The 16,448-nt window shown below is 29.8% G+C and overlaps 5 protein-coding genes across 5 annotated transcripts; 2 read left to right on the top strand and 3 right to left on the bottom strand.

The window, feature by feature from the left end:
* Positions 1 to 70: 70 nt before the first annotated feature.
* LOC123298408 (THUMP domain-containing protein 1 homolog) lies at positions 71 to 1,944 on the bottom strand. The gene is made up of 2 exons (XM_044880403.1): positions 1,432 to 1,944; positions 71 to 824 (listed from the first exon to the last, which is right to left on the bottom strand). Exons 1-2 carry the CDS (start codon positions 1,732 to 1,734, stop codon positions 342 to 344), a joined length of 786 nt encoding a protein of 261 aa, XP_044736338.1. The 5' UTR covers positions 1,735 to 1,944; the 3' UTR covers positions 71 to 341.
* Positions 1,945 to 2,419: 475 nt separating this feature from the next.
* Positions 2,420 to 3,598, top strand: LOC123298361. The gene is made up of 2 exons (XM_044880345.1): positions 2,420 to 2,760; positions 2,817 to 3,598. Exons 1-2 carry the CDS (start codon positions 2,562 to 2,564, stop codon positions 3,149 to 3,151), a joined length of 534 nt encoding a protein of 177 aa, XP_044736280.1. The 5' UTR covers positions 2,420 to 2,561; the 3' UTR covers positions 3,152 to 3,598.
* Positions 3,599 to 5,514: 1,916 nt separating this feature from the next.
* LOC123297714 lies at positions 5,515 to 6,534 on the bottom strand. Its single transcript, XM_044879470.1, has 2 exons — positions 5,814 to 6,534; positions 5,515 to 5,747 (listed from the first exon to the last, which is right to left on the bottom strand). The coding sequence occupies exons 1-2, from the start codon at positions 6,484 to 6,486 to the stop codon at positions 5,743 to 5,745; spliced, it is 678 nt and encodes a 225-aa protein (XP_044735405.1). The 5' UTR covers positions 6,487 to 6,534; the 3' UTR covers positions 5,515 to 5,742.
* A 27-nt stretch (positions 6,535 to 6,561) lies between these two features.
* Positions 6,562 to 9,517, bottom strand: LOC123297742 (snRNA-activating protein complex subunit 4; the record flags this gene model as incomplete). The annotated part of the gene is made up of 2 exons (XM_044879503.1): positions 9,382 to 9,517; positions 6,562 to 8,262 (listed from the first exon to the last, which is right to left on the bottom strand). Coding segments are annotated over exons 1-2 (1,797 nt in total), but the record flags the coding sequence as incomplete, so codon positions are not given.
* A 1,454-nt stretch (positions 9,518 to 10,971) lies between these two features.
* On the top strand, positions 10,972 to 15,338 carry LOC123297534. The gene is made up of 4 exons (XM_044879235.1): positions 10,972 to 11,362; positions 12,701 to 12,850; positions 13,390 to 13,564; positions 14,428 to 15,338. The coding sequence occupies exons 1-4, from the start codon at positions 11,096 to 11,098 to the stop codon at positions 14,871 to 14,873; spliced, it is 1,038 nt and encodes a 345-aa protein (XP_044735170.1). The 5' UTR covers positions 10,972 to 11,095; the 3' UTR covers positions 14,874 to 15,338.
* The last annotated feature ends 1,110 nt before the right edge of the window (positions 15,339 to 16,448 follow it).

Below are 16,448 nucleotides of genomic sequence, written 5' to 3'. Positions count from 1 at the left end.
AGTTTTAATATTTATTTTACACAGTCTTGTTACAGTAAATAAATTTTTTTATATTATTTTACAAGGTTTTATTATTTAACTTGCAATGTTTGTTATGTATGTATGTTTATATGTATTTTTCGCGTCAAATCTTATAACTGAATTTTTAAGCAGTTGTCCTCAACCGATTGATCTAAAATTTTGCCTACACGTTTAGTTTGGATGGCAATGTTAGCTAAGTGACGACATTCTAAATCCAATGTGGAATTATTTTAAAAACATCAGCACTGGTAGGAAATGCGGCTTAAAAATATGTCATTAATGCATTTAATCAGGTTTTGCAACATAAATATGCACAATGTTTATTCGGTTTGTGGAATATTGTCATCTTTTTTAATGCTTAATTCAAGTAAATTATATTTCTTTAGTTTATAATAGTCCGGTAAAATAGAAATAAGACACCACGATTTAATCACTTCTAAAAGAATAACAATATTTGGATTTTTTAAATCCACTTTATGTTCTGCATTAATGGCTACAACCATTTTTGCTATTTCAGCAATAAGACCATCTTTATCAACTGAATTATTAAAACGTCTATTGAATACTATACCAAAAGTTTTTTTCTCAGCTTTGAAATATTTTTCTAGTAAGGGTACAATATTTGCAGTAACACTTGCTATTGTAGCTTTACAAACAAATTGTATTGGCACTAAACGAAGTAAATCTTTGGTTTTTTGCTCTTTTGTTTCGAATATTTCATTTGCTATAGTTGTCGCTAATTCGGTTGGATCATTCAATGTTGTTTTGATGAATACACAGTTCTTAGCACCAGTGTCTGTTGCCTGTAATAAAAAGTCGTGTTGAATTCATTATAAATCGAATTAATCTACGGAGTCCCAATAGACCAGAAGTCCATGTTGAAATTTTTCGGGTGAAATGACTCACAAGGATGTCACATCCCTTCACGAGCAAATGTGTACGGCATTGCTGGTTACCAACTCTGTATAAGTATTCGAAGCAAATTGCATAAATGCCGTACAGAAATAAACACGGCAGGGCTTCGGAAATTGATGGACGATCAAAAGTTTGTTAACTTCCGGTATCGAAGTTACCGGATTTATTTCTATACAACATTTATGTAATTCGCTGTAAGGTTTGTGAATCTATCACTCATAACTTCACCAAATATCAACTTTAAAATCGAAAAAAAAAGTTATAAACAAATTTAAAAACGTCTATTTTCGTTCATTTTTTTCGGCACCTACATATTCATATCGGACTTACCAGACGTCAACTTTTTTTTTAATCTAAAGAAAATCGTTTTTTTGACTTGGGTGAATTTTTTAGATGTAATGGAAATGATAATTTCCCTGCTTTATTTTTTTTTATGACAAAATTTGATGGAATTTGTCTTTGCTTTAAAATAATATATTTTTAAGAGTAACTAACCTGAAATCTTCGATTAATACTTTTAGCTTCAGTATTAACATTTTGAATTTCTTCATTTAATTCATCTGTAATATCCTTCGCAGGTGTCTTTTTATCAATTTCTGCATTTAATTCTTGTGGATACAATTGATCGGCATAAGTGTTTAACAAATTATACGCTTCTCGTACGCAACCTTTTTCAGAAAAATTGGAAGTACACAAAAAACCTTTTAAACCATTTTCTAAAGAATGTTTTTTCGTCTGGTGATGTTTCCATTTATTATTATGGTAAGTTTTAGACTTTTTATTCACTGGTTCACTCATTTTATAATGTCAAAAATGTGACGGGAGGACGCACTGTTAATAACAGAAGCACATGTTACCTACAGTGTTGTGTTGTGTACATCGTCATCAGTCACAGCGTTGCCAGCATGGCTTGATCGAAAGTTACGTTGACTTGTCTGGAAAGCACTGGAAAGTTACATTTTTAAACTCAAAACAAATTGTGATAATTTTGTTATTGATCTAATATAAATTTATATTTTTATACCATTTATATATGAAATATACATAGTATACTAAGTTTAGTCCAAAGTTTGTAACCCCAAAAAATATTGATGCTATGAAAAAAATTTTGGTATAGGTGTTCATAGAATCACCTAATTAGTCCATTTCCGGTTATCTGTCCGTCTGTCTGTCAACACGATAACTCAAAAACGAAAAGAGATATCAAGATGAAATTTTTATTGCGTACTCAGGACGTAAAAAGTGAGGTCGAGTTCGTAAATGAGCAACATAGGTCAAATGGGTCTTGGGTCCGTAGGACCCATCTTGTAAACCGTTAGAGATAGAACAAAAGTTTAAATGTAAAAAATGTTCCTTAATTCAGGGTTTTTTAATTCGAGAAATTTTACGATTTATTTTTTTATTTTTAAATAATATCATATCCTTGTTCCCATTTTCGATACAAACTTTGCTCAAAATGTGTGGATTCAAAATAAGCAAAGTCGAAAAATCCAAGAAATTAACAATTATCACTGATATCACAAACGGAACAATGTTAGGAAAAAGAATTAGGGCAGGGTAAAATTGTAATTTTACCCAATGCAGACTTTCCTGATGAACTACCGATACTCGAACAACAAAGTTCAATGGATAATCAATCAGTTGATAACCTACCAAGTCAATCTACACCTGATACGACCAGAACCAGAATTAGACGTAATAATAATAATTTAGATTCCCCTCAAGCAAGTACGTCCAGATCGATTACAGTTTTACGCCCTCGTATCCTACACCTGTCAAATCAGTCGATGGAAATCAGTGACGAGGACAGTGATAATGAATTGAGTAAGTTTTTATAAAGTTGAAAATTTTGAACTTTTCTATTAATTAATTTTTATAAGGTATTGTGGAAGAAATCCGAAATGATCAAGTAATTCTACCCTCATTAGCGGGTGATGCTACGACTACAATCATAAATATATCACGATCAAGTTGCTTTCGTGAATTGATTAATATTTATGACAATAATGAAATTATGAATACGAGATTAAATATCCATTTCGTTGGAGAGATAGGCATTGACGGCGGTGGATTAACGAAAGAAATTTTTAATATTTTTTTCGAGCAGTGTGGGAATATCTATTTTCTTGGTGATGACTGTTTGGTACCTTATTTGCCACTAAACAAACGAATGGAAATTAATAATGTCGTTCCAATGATGATTGCGCCAGATTAGACTAAGGCATTCGATTGTGTTGATCATAGCATTTTACTTCAAAAATTGTAATAAGTTAGTTGGTTTTAGGGGGCACTGCAAGCGAGCTTTTTTCGGATTACTTAGATAATAGATACCAAAGAGTTGAAACTAGTTATATTCGAATTGAATTGAATCAAAGTGGCAGAAAAGTACCCTGATTTATTCGAAGGATTTGAACAGGGCTACTTCGGTGATAAAAGGACAACTAAGCAACTTTCAAGGCAACCCATTGATTTGGTTTTAAAACAGACTATTGATACAGATGCTGCACGAAGGCTCACAGGTATTATTAACTTTACTAATTCAATATCAGCACGCCAACGGTGGCCTCGAAACCCCGATATGAGATGTACATTAATTAGTCACGTTTACCAAGAATTGGGACTAAAAACTCACCAAGATGTTTCAGCGGATTTGAATCAGCAAAATATTAAACAAGTAATAGTCTAAGATCCCAATTAGGATCGACCTTCACCGATCTGTTAACCGGATGAAAGTTATTTTTTATGAAATATAAAATGTTAACAAATATCCCTGCAATGGGTTGCCTAAAAAAAAGTGGTCCAGACTACTTTTAGTGAAAATATCAAGAGTAAAATTTTTAGAAATTTTTCACTGACTTTCATATCTAACGAATTTTGATCTACTCGAAAGTAAAAGCCATAAAGAATATGCAGCAGCTATGCTGTCTGCCTCTTTTCGTTCACTATTTTCGCATTTATACAAGTTGTGAATAGTAATTACGTTCATCTGTTAATTCATTTCCTCACATATATAAATAAAGATAATTTTATTGCAAATACGGTGGTATATGATTGTCCACAAAATATCAGTCAAAAAATAAAATTTACAAGCTTTCCAAGTTTTGATATTTTATTAAAAGTTGTCTGGACCATATTTTTTAGGGCAACCCACATCAGGGATATTTGTAAATATTTTACATTTCATAAAAAATAACTTTCATTCGGTAAACAGATGGGTGAAGGTCGACCTTAATTCGGATCTTGTACTATAAAGAAATTTATTAAAGCATTTAAACAGTTTAATAATCCTTTCAATTCAGAAGTACCAAAAGATAATTTGATAAACATTTCATTAATAAAGCTGCTTCGGAACTGGTAGAGTCATTTCTTCTTAATATTGAAAAGAATGATGATAGTCTCCGGAATGCGTAAGTTTCTGAATGCCTTGCAGACATTAACCGATTTCAAAAATCTATTAACACCTCTAATAATTTTTTAAGTGATGACTAATGTCTTCTCTCGCACAATATATCAAGATGAAATCCAAAATTAAAGATTTAGAAGAAGTTAGGAAAGTGGGGCTGAAGAATAGAGGAAAAACCAAAGAAATGAGAATTAACAACAACAATAACGAAGACCTCGAAGTTAACAACGAGAGAATAAAAGGGTGGCATAATTCCAATACTTAGTAGTATAGTTGCGGAAAAGGACGGCACTGACGAAGATGTGGTAAAAAGAATTAATAAATCAAAAGCAGCATTTACCCAGTTACGACCAATATGGAAATCATATCAACTCAGAAGGCACACAAAACTGAGAATCTTCGAAAGCAATGTTAAATTTGTGTTGTTATATGGATTTTAATGTATCCAAATTAATATCGAAGTAACTACAAATCTTTAGAAAACGTTGTCTCAGAAACATCCTTAATAGCAACTGGTCTGAAAGAATCTCCAATGAAGATCTACCGAACATATGCCAACAAACACCAGGGAATATCAACCATAAAACAACGTAAATATGGGTGGATAGGACACGTGTTAAGAAGGCAAAATAACATTGCCAAAGAAGTACTGGAATGAAACCTCTAACGAAAAAGAAAAATAGGCTGCCCTCGACACTCCTAGCGAAGAACCATAGACAAGGAAATAGCCGAAGAAAACAATTCTTGGAGAGAAATGAAGGCGATGGCGCAAAACCGAGCTCGATGGCGTTATTTTGTTGAGGCCCTACGCCCCCATTGGGATTAAAGGACACACGTGTCAAGTAAGTCAATAATTTTTCAGAAGATTTGAAAAAAGAGAAGAAAATTCGAATTGGTGATGTAATTGAAGATGTAAAAATTTGTATTTTGATTTTTTTGATTTTTCTATTAAATTGGTTTCATTTAACAAACTATTTGTATTATTTTTTATAACATTTTTATGAAATTTGTATTATATATAAAAAAAAAATAAATCATTTTATAAAACAAACTTTTTTTAATTATTTTTCCAAACCAATATATTATTTTGTTTTCTTTCTTAGCATAATTTACTTTCTTCTTAAGTATTATATTTTTAAATATATAAAAAAATAATTAACTTTATAAATTGGGTTGCAAATTTCAAAGCGATCATTTTTCATTTAAAAAAAATTCGATTCTTATGATTTTTCACACCGTTTTGACTACTCCTTATTGTCATTTTTCAATTATATTAAATGGCATGGAACGTTCCATGGGGGGAGTTGGATATGTCAGAGCAACTTCCCTCCATCTGAACGTAGACTTAGCATAGATTTTGTTGGCTGTACCCGTTCCCCCTTCGCTTAGACCAAAAGCTGGATCTAAACTATGATAAATAATTAATTTAATTTAATTTTTTTTGAAACAGATTCAATTTCATCATTTTCCATACCATTTTGACTAGTTTCTGACATTAGCTCTTCTTTTATATTTTTCGTTAATAATTTATTTTGTTCAGTTTTAATTTGATTATTATAAAGATCTTCTTCATCATCGCCCTCTTCCCTTTCATATTTGAACCTTCCACCAGGTAATTTTTTTCTAGGTCTACCTTTTTTCAATCCTTTTGATTGTTTCGTTTCCACGTCTGTTGGGATTTCAGTTTTCATGTGTGCCGACAGATCAACTATTTCCTTAACTATTGATTCCATTGATTTAAAATTAAATATAGCTAAAAAACGTTTTTTAAATATTTCTGTAACTAGAGATGTTTTATAGTTTTTAGCTGTAGAATTATCTAGAAAATCACCACAGGTAATTGATGTAGCAGAGGAAACGACAGTACTCTCTAAATTTAATAATAAATTTTCATCTTTGAAGAATTGAGATTTTAAGTTACGTTCAAAACGTCCAGTGGGTTTATGATAAAAATCATCTAATTCAGAATCCTTCCAAATCACATGTTTTAAAAATGGTTTCGTTACTGCTATCAAATGATCGATTTTATCAAGTGATAAAAAACATTTTGGGATAATTAAATCAATTGTTTTATGTCCCGTAGACTGTGGTAAATAATATGTTTTTGTTAGATAATTTGATAACGTTTCATTACAATTTTCATTCATTCTCTCAACAATATCTCGTAAAAACTCCACAATTTTTAATTCATTATGTTCGGTATAACATTTTTTATATTTTTTATGATATAATGATTCCAAACAAATACACCCATTTAATATATTAATCAAGAATAAAATATTAACAACATCTATTTCTAAAATGTCGTCAATAGGTCGTTTAAATTTTATTTTAAAGAATTTTTGTATAAAGAAATTTTGAAATTGATCAATGAACTCTCGTTTAATCTCTGTTGATAAAACTTCTTCGGTTATATCACGTAAATCACAGATTTTTGTTTTTTCATTATTTAAAACTTTCATTACTTTATCTAAATGAGTTTGGTTTATTTCTGTAGATCCTGATCGTTTTTTTGACGGTCTAGGAATTATAGAAACATCCCCTTCAAACGAACTATTTAAATAATTTTTAATAGTATTCCAACGATGTCTAATATTTGTTCGATTTCTAAATGGATTATCAATAATTTTTTCTAATTTACTCCAACTTATCGGTTTAGATTCTTTATGATTCTCTTTAACGAATTCAATTATTTTCTTATCTTCCTCTTCTGTCCATGGTCTTATCTTATTTTCATTTAATATTAAACTCGTATAACGTATACGAATTTGTGTTGCAGTACGTTCTTTAAAATAACTACTTATTTTTTTAATATTATTACCAAATTTTTTCGCTAATGTTACTAGCATTAAATCTTCTTGTTTCGAGAATTTTCCTTTTTTAAATTCAGTTCTAAGTGATGTATTGTATCTGCAATATATTTGTGTTTTATCACGATTTGGAAAAGCATGAGCTATCCTTCCCCATGGTATAAAATTCCCCATTTTATATTTCTCAATTAGGGACATTAATCTATTATCTTCATCCGGAGTCCATTTTAATGTCCTTTTATTACATTTATCTTGATTTAATCGATTAAACAAACAAACAGAATATCCTGATCGATTTGTGCCTAATTCTTCAGCAATTAAATCCCAATTTTGATAATTATGTTTAGCAGCGATTTCTTTTAATTTCTGTGCTTCTCGAGGACCGTATGGTTTATTATTTAAATGGGGATGTAAACTTTGATACCACATAGCTTTACAATCTTCATCAGTATGGCGACTTTTTAAATCATGGATTGATATTTTTAACCAATCTATAAGTACGTTTCTATCATACACTGGGAAAACACATTCTTCCGCAGGTTTATTTTTCCATTGTTCAATATTTTGTATATTATTTGATTTGTCTCTTATCATTCTTAGTCTGATCTGTTTAGATTGGCCGCAAACTGCTTTTTTTAACACTTCTTTTTCATGTGCTAGCCAAAACCTGCATGGCGGCAAATCTATTAACGCCAATTCACCGTTTGTAATTTTATTAAAAACATCTTTATTTGAAGGACACTTGTGCCGTAAGGATTTATCTTTAAAATAAGGGACACCACAACGAAACCAACTGCTGAATTTATTTTCCCTTGCCTTTGTAGTTAATTCATTTTTCATGATTTTAATACGATTTAATTGTTCATCACAATTTTGCAATAATTTTTGATACTTAGTGATTGCTTCCATTAATAAATTCTGTTGAGCGGTGTTCAACATTAATACAGTATCCAAATTATAATTGGATACGTTTGATAAAATTGTTTGGACTTGTTGATTATAAGGAGTTACATCATTAAACTCAACATTTATGTTTGAGTTTGGCGTAATACTAACTGGATCATTTACTGGAGCGTCTAAATCAACATCCTCTTCATCATCCAAACTAGTATCCTAAAACAAATTTTTTTTGATATTATCTTAGTTACAAAAAAATACATAAATATTTATTTTATTTTTTAGTTAAGGACGTTCCCAAAAAATAAGTGTATACAAATATTTGACACTTATAAATTTTGAGAGTGGATTCTATTAAAACCTGGGAAAATTTAACGAAAATAAGAGTAAAATACGATATACAGGGTCTCTGTTTTAAGTTGACATATACTTGAAACTCGATAAATAAACTTAATCGAGGAAAATGGTTCAAACGAAAACTTAGATTCAAAAGCACACATCTTATATACCTACGTCGAATTCGATCCAAGATTTCAAGTGCAAATAAAACCTCAATCTGATTCATAACTGACAAACATTAGCTGAACGTTTTAAATTAGAAAGTTGTTCTTTATAAATGCGCAAACATTTTTTTGTAAACCGAATAGTTTAGGCAGTAATTGATGGCAAAAATCTAGCTTTTTATGCGTTTGTTCATTCAATTTGAACAAAAATGATCTTTTTAGAGAAAAAAAAAAAACACTTTCATTGCATTTATTGGAAAATTATTTTCGAAGAGTGCCTAGATTTCGCAGAAACAATTATTCGAAATAACAATTTTAATAAGAAAAATCAGTTTTTGGTAAAATTTTGCAGTTCTTTTTTGTCTAAACTGTACGGTTTGTGCAAAAATGTTACGAAAAAAAATGCCTTTTTTAATCAATAACAAGTTTCTAATTTAAAATGTTTATATGTCGATTACCAGTTATGGAGTTAAGTGAGCTTTTCATTGAGCTTGAAAACTTAGGTCAAATTTAATGTCTCCGTAAGATGTGCGCCTACACACTCAACATTTTTCGTTTGAAGCATTTTTATCGATAAAGGTTGTCATTACAAAAAGCAATTTTTAAATTAAGATTTATAAAACTACTAGTTTCAGATGCATGGTTGCTTTAAAAAATTTAAATTTTATTAAATTTTAATTTCAAGTCATTAGTATATCGAAGTGGAAGATCGAAAACACCTTTCTGACTCTTAACTCTTATTGAATTGTTAAGTATTAACATCATGTTCCATCAACAAGTAATTTCCGTTATTTTACAATTAAAGGAATATAAAATTTATAAAAATACTTACTGAGTCATTACTCGATTCTTGACTATTTAAAAATGCATCTAGCTTTTCTATATCACCTTTTTCGGCTTCAATAATACTTTCAGAAACAAACGACATCGTTCGTGTCTCCAATGTTCAATAAAACCATATATTTTTATAAATATACCACATGTACCACATTAATTGATAAAATTTATAATTATTTATCTGTGATAAATAACGTTTTTTTAAATTTTTTATTCAATTCTCAACACAAATTTAATACTGAAACATTTGTTGAATTACACAACGTTAATTATTTTACACCAAACTTGAACATTTTACGCGAGTGCATCATAGATAAGATATGGGGTGCATTTCATTTGTCATTTCGTGTCACAGAGGTCTTGTTTAATTTGGTCTATTCCATGGAGAATGGGCTAATCAGTACTCTAATGAAAATTGTAATGTAAGATATTGGATATCTTACCATTTATTTATTTTAGATAATGGTAATTGAATTAATAAACAAAATGTTCAAATTATATTTTTTTAATGCGATGATAACATTTAAAACATAACTAAAAAAATTTCATTTAAGATTCAAAAAAATACTTCAACTTTCGGGAAATCGCTGTAAATCGGTTGATCGCAATAAGGGGCAGAGAGCAGGCTCTTACTGGAGAGAAATTCGTTCCGTTATAGACTGCCAGTACACTACCATAGTACTCTCTAATGAAATATACATAGTGTATTAAGTTTAGTCCCAAGTTTGTAACGCTTAAAAGTAATGATGTTACGAAAAAAAATTTGGTTTAGGTGTTCATAGAATCACCTAATTAGTCCATTTCCGTATGCCTGTCTGTCTGTCATCTGTCGTCTGTCCGTCTGTCATCACGATTACTCAAAAAACGAAAAGGGATATCAAGCTGAAATTTTTATACTGTGCTTAAGACGTAAAAAGTGAGGTTGAGTTTGTAAATGAGCAACATAGGTCAATTGGGTCTTGGGTCCGTAGGACCCATCTTGTAAACCGTTAGAGATAGAACAAATATTTGAATGTAAAAAATGTTCCTTATAAAAAAATTAACAACTTTTGTTTGAAACATTTTCTTGTAAACATCACTGTTTACCCACGAGGGCGCTAATTAGGTGAAAATTTTGTAGTATGTATTAATATGGGAATATCAGTTATGTGTGTGTGGCTATTTAAGAGTGGAAATCTTTCTTTACTTACGTGACGTCAAAAAACAAACGATTGGGTCATCAAAACTGTCTATACATGGTATTTCAACAACTAACTCAGTCAATTGTTTGTTTTCACTTGTTTGTTTTTTTTGCAAACTTTCCGAAACAAAAGGTAATCACTTTTTAATATGAAAAGGTCTATGAGGACCTCTCACTTTAGAAAAGTAAAATATTTTTAACCATAGACTTACAAGACCAATTTTTTAAAGGAGTTATTCATAGATTTTAAAATAAATGAATTGTTATCACTCAAATTTTTATTTGATCGAATTTTCTTTTATATTTGATAATTAAATAATAAGAAGATTGAAACCGATTAATTGATAATCATTAATTATTAATTTTAAATTATATTCAATCAACCTTTGAACTTTATTACTTCATCAAAATCGATTCATATCAACTATAATAAGTTAATATAAGAGCTTAGACAAGTAATGAATTAACAATCTGAACATTTATTAATTATAAATGATTAATTTATTAATTGTTACGATTCATTTAATCAATGGCACCAATATTAAAACAATTTTATAGCCCATTTCATAAATATTTAATATTAACCTACAAAACTCAAAGATATATTTTTACAAGTAGCTGGAAATTACAAAAAAATGTTGCAGAAACATTACCTCAAGAAAGAAAAGAATTCGATACATCAACGCCTCGCGAAAAGGTGATACGAAAAAAATTTATAGAAATAATGGATACATATGAAGAATTAACTGGACTTAAAGAAGTTCGAATGTATCAAGACCGTGTTATAGATGCCCAAGTATGTTTTATTTATTTGTTGATAAATATTTGTTAATTAAGAATATAAATCTTTTAAATTATACAAAGTAATTAAGTCACTTAAGTGCTTTACATTCTTTTGTTTTTAAACAAATTAAGTTTTAACACATCGACATGATACAAATTTTATTTCAAAATATCATTTATATTTTTAATTTTTAAAACATTAATGATAGAAGGAAATTATACATAAATATCATCAACGATTTAAATCATTTATAACAGATTGAAAACTGATGCCTAATTTATATCAAAGCAGTATTTGGCCGAGTATTCATTACTAATAGACGCTCGATCGACCATGCCAAGTAAATGACTCAGTTTCATCATTTTCTATTAATTCGAATTAAGCTATTAATTCGACCCAATGCATAAATTATTTCAATAGTTTCGATTGAGTTCTGACTCGCTTGATTCTATTTAAGTGTAAGCACACACTCGCGGAAAATTTTAACTCCATCGAATACTTGTTTGGTGTAAAATAGATATTTTGCCTAGATCCAATGTAAGCAAGACAGCATCGTTGATCCCTCACCGAATAATCAGCAAGACAGTAACTTAGACCCATTTATTTTCACTAGGCCGAGTTATCACTTGCTCACTTTGATATTTTTATTTCTGTTAAGTGACCGGTTGGTACTTGATCGTCATGTAAAAAACTATTTCTTAACAAATTTGGTCGTTCCCTACATGGACGTCGCCAAGGGGAAGCATATAGGGACAGCTGACCCCCTCTAGAGATTCCCAAAAATTATTCAAATGTACTCATTTCATTTAAAAATGTAATATTCCACAGAATTCAAACGATTTTCATTGATTTTCAAATCGAATTTCAGGTAAACTGATGATTAAATGTATCTAATTTTAAAACACTACCGTTTTCGCGCTTATTAGGTGAAAATTTTCTAGTATGTATTAATATGGGAATATCAGTTGTGTGTGTGTCTATTTAAGAGTGGAAATCTTTCTTTATTTTCGTGACGTCAAAAAACATTGACGTCAAAAAACGATTGCGTCATCAAAACTGTCGATACATGGTATTTCAACAATTAACTCAGTCAATTGTTTGTTTTCACTTGTTTATTCGATGATCTCCACGTTACAATAAAAAAAAACAGAAATCTAATAATATTAGGCTTGTCCATCCAATTACAAATTTTCCCGACTGCATGAAAGAAAAATACCCCTATTTCAAGAATTTTCGCAAAGCAAAAAGTTGTTAGGCTAAGCATAATTCAGCATTTCAGGAATTTTTAGTGGTGTATTTATGAACCACAATGTATGTTTTAAATTGAAATTGTGAACTGATTATTTTTAGGAAAAATTATTGCTGATACAAGATCAAAGACGAATATTAAATGAAGAATTAAATAAAATTACAACTAAACGTAATGAATTACAATCTAGATTTCATACATTAAGTAGAGATGATCCTGAATGGTATTCTACTATTGGTGAAGAAAATCGAGTAAGCAATATTTTTAGTTCTATCTTGATCGTTAACATAGCTGACTTCCGTTTTTGATACAGCTACCATTTGTGTTTCGTATTGAAGTACTGCGTTAATTGTTAAAATTCTAAAAAAAGTTAAGTATTATCGTTAGAAAGTTAAAGGGATCTACTACAAAGTTGCTAAAAATAAAATAGAAAAAACCCTGCGTGGATCAGCTAGAGTTGTATAGTCATGTTTAATTTACGCAACAACTTAATAAAGTTAGTAAAGTATTTTTAAGCAAAAAAGTTATCTTGCGATTTTTTCTGTAGGCGCATAGTTTTCGAAATAAAAATTCTTGAAAAATTAAAAATTCAATATTCGATTTTAAAAAAAAAAGTGTTCTTTTTTAATCTTTGAGGAAATTCGCTTATCTAACGTAGCTCCTTCGCTACGAATTTAAAAAAAAAAATCAAATTTGGAATGGATTGGATTCATCTGGAAGTAATCCTTGTATTTAAAAACAATTTTTAGATTTTTTAGAAACAATGTGAAGATTATTTTAAATATTACAGTTACTTCTCGATGAAAGAAGAATACGTGGAGAGTTACATAATGTTGAACGAGATGAAAGAGATTATTTTACGTATATGAGTAATGCTGTACGTGATTCGCATGAGAAACAACGTTGGCAAGGTGATCGCACCAAATACTGGAGTTTATTACTAACTGTGATTTCATCATTTGTAAGTAAGTACTTAATTCCACATCATTTTATTTATTTGTGAGCTTAAATTATTTTATTTTGAACGAAGTAACGAAATTGAATCTGTAATCGGGTTCAATAAATTATTTAAAGAACAATAGACAATTTTGAAGTTTTTCCAAATCTTTAAGTCGTATTTTTAAATAATCGAAGAAAGTATAAAACATTTATAATTTTGGATCACGTTCTATGTGTAGTCCATGGCCATGTCATCGCGCTTCCATGGAAGAAGACAAGTATGATCAAAATATTAGGGTTCGGTTTTGCCATTTGGCAATAAAATACGGTTGTTTATTTAAAAATGCCGAAACAAAGACTCAAGTCGTTATCAGTACGTGAAAAACTGATAGCTCTATAAGTGAGACAAATTTTCAGATCCCTTGATGTCTCACTTAGCCAGGTTTCACTGTATTAGCTATTCAAAGGGTTATGAAATAAATACTTACAAGACTCTTATTCATTGCCTTTTTAACTTCATAAGAAGAGATCAAATTGCGAATCCCTTTATGCCTCACTTAACCAGATTCCACCGTATACCTATTACTCTGTGGACTGAACAATTTTTTGGCATCTGTAACCGCGTTCAACCGATGTAAACCATACTGAGTGGAAAGATAATAATGACACCACAGGTATGTTAAGAAGACTAGCACTTATTTTGTCTAGCTGAACGCAGACAATGTTATTTATTATGAAAAGTACAATCATGTCAAATTAAAGTAAACGCTAGTCATCTCCGTTAGTAAAAGGTATAGCCTTGTAGAAGCCATTTAGTAACAATGGATGGATAGACTAATATTAGTTTACAAAATTTCAATGATTTTAATATTCAATTAATTTCTTTTAGCATATTTAATATCAGATTGGAGACATAAACGTCTAGTACGACAGTTAGTAGAAAATCATAACGAAGTACATCCAGAAAATTTTGAATTAAAAAAAATTATACCAATGTTAAACGAAGCAACAACAAAATTAAAAAGTGTTTCTGTTACAAATACTGTTACATATGAAACAATACATAATTTACAAAATATTATTAAAGCTACATTAGATACAGAAATTGAAATTAAAAATAATTTACAAAAGTTTAATAAATCATTAACTGCAAATCAACAAGAAATTTTAAATATGATCGCCAAAAATAATCAACAACAAATTAATTTTCTTGGCGAAAATGCCAATGCTAATTTAGATAATATTAATGCAGTACATGGAGCAAGTTTTGGATTAGGTATATTATGTACATGTGGTGTTATTTTCTTACTTAGTGTAGTATTTTCACAACGTTAACTCGTTCAGAATAAATGGATGAATCCTCCAATTTTTTAAAAAATATGTCACAAAAAAATATACAGGGTGTCTACAGTGGCGTGCATTGTATATAGACAGAAAGACACTGCCTACCCTACATAATTAAGATAAATATGTATAATCTTGTTCTGATATCTAATATTATTTATCTACGAGTACGATCAATAAACAAAAAATCTTAACGGGTATCATCTATAATTATATACAGCATACAGATTATACCAGCACGTTCATTCAATTTTAAGTAACTTCTCATTACGCTGCACTAGCGCTGCTGAGAACTCCTCGGGAAAGTCAAAAACTATTCGTTCCTAAATGTTTGTATGTGAGCTATAGCCATAGACATAAGTGTGTGCGGCTTAAGTGTGTGTGCGTTCGTATAAATACAATAAAATGCCACAAATACGAACGCATAAATAGTCACTGTCTAACAACACGACAAATTATGACATTTGCATAAAATTTTACATAAAACTGCCTGGAACGACACCGGTTACAACGATATTCATAATTTTTCTACGGCCGCAAAAAATACGATCAATCTGAAAACATTTAGAAAGCTTCTCTTAATTAAGTATCACACTTTTGGAAAAAATCCGTATACTCATAACACCATCTTTTCACTGATATTATTTAATTTTTATCAATAAAATCTATAAAATCAGACAATCTAGAGATATTTGTGGTTACAAATACCTACATCATTATTTACTTCATGACCATGACGAAGAACCTAAACCAATATGCAATATTTTTGATTATATAGTAGCTTTTAAAAATTGCTGCCTACCTAGTCTGAAAACTCAGTGCACGCCACTGGGTGGGTGTGTACTACTTAAATTGACTACATATGGAAAACTTTTTTATTATAAGATTGTGTTCAAAAATTGAGAAAGTTCAATAGGTAATAAGGGAAACAGTTCAAGAAATCACTCCCGAGATATGTAGGAATGAATTTAAACAATTTTGTTAAAGAACAATTATATGTATATAATTATATGTAACAACTTTTTTCGTAAACCTTATAATAAAAAAGTTTTCCATATGTTGCCAACAAAGTAGCATCCTGTACTTTTTTATATTTATTTTTCAAATACAGAATGTTTTTTATGTTCCAAGTCCAAGTATTTTAGCTTTCTATTTTTATTTTTATAAAAAACGATACTAGCGAACTATTGACATTGTAATCGAGTTAAGATAAACAATACTCTTCGCCACCATCACTTCACGTCGTTCACTGTAAATGCGCAATTTTAGTACCCAGAGTTTTTTCCGAAAAAAGGCAAAAGTTCGTAAATTTGTAGATAGCTTCGAATAGTGTAGTTAATGTACGAGCGACAGTGCAATTTTGGATAAAAGGCTTGATTTTTTTTAAATATGAAGTTGGACTAAGTTTAAATCAATTCTGAAAATTTTAGCAGGGGTTATTAACTTAAAAAAAAAATATTTTAAGACTGTGAGTATTAGTAGTAGGTAAAATTGGAAAATGCAATTATATTTTAGTAATTTATATTGAGTAAGTTCCGATATACATTGTGCGTATTATACGACATA

The sequence above is a fragment of the Chrysoperla carnea genome, chromosome 4 (assembly GCF_905475395.1).
Source record: "Chrysoperla carnea chromosome 4, inChrCarn1.1, whole genome shotgun sequence".
Classification (NCBI taxonomy): domain Eukaryota; kingdom Metazoa; phylum Arthropoda; class Insecta; order Neuroptera; family Chrysopidae; genus Chrysoperla; species Chrysoperla carnea.
This window is presented reverse-complemented; position numbering and strand designations above follow the sequence as displayed.

Excerpts from the sequence above, each read along its gene's own strand:
- LOC123298408 (XM_044880403.1), bottom strand. The coding sequence starts at position 1,734 with ATGAGTGAACCAGTGAATAAAAAGTCTAAAACTTACCATAATAATAAA. Across the intron at positions 825-1,431 it reads GTATTAATCGAAGATTTCAG|GCAACAGACACTGGTGCTAA; the intron begins GTTAGTTACTCT and ends TTTTTATTACAG.
- LOC123298361 (XM_044880345.1), top strand. The coding sequence starts at position 2,562 with ATGGATAATCAATCAGTTGATAACCTACCAAGTCAATCTACACCTGAT. Across the intron at positions 2,761-2,816 it reads GGACAGTGATAATGAATTGA|GTATTGTGGAAGAAATCCGA; the intron begins GTAAGTTTTTAT and ends AATTTTTATAAG.
- LOC123297714 (XM_044879470.1), bottom strand. The coding sequence starts at position 6,486 with ATGAATGAAAATTGTAATGAAACGTTATCAAATTATCTAACAAAAACA.
- LOC123297534 (XM_044879235.1), top strand. The coding sequence starts at position 11,096 with ATGGCACCAATATTAAAACAATTTTATAGCCCATTTCATAAATATTTA. Across the intron at positions 11,363-12,700 it reads ACCGTGTTATAGATGCCCAA|GAAAAATTATTGCTGATACA; the intron begins GTATGTTTTATT and ends GATTATTTTTAG. Across the intron at positions 12,851-13,389 it reads CTATTGGTGAAGAAAATCGA|TTACTTCTCGATGAAAGAAG; the intron begins GTAAGCAATATT and ends TAAATATTACAG.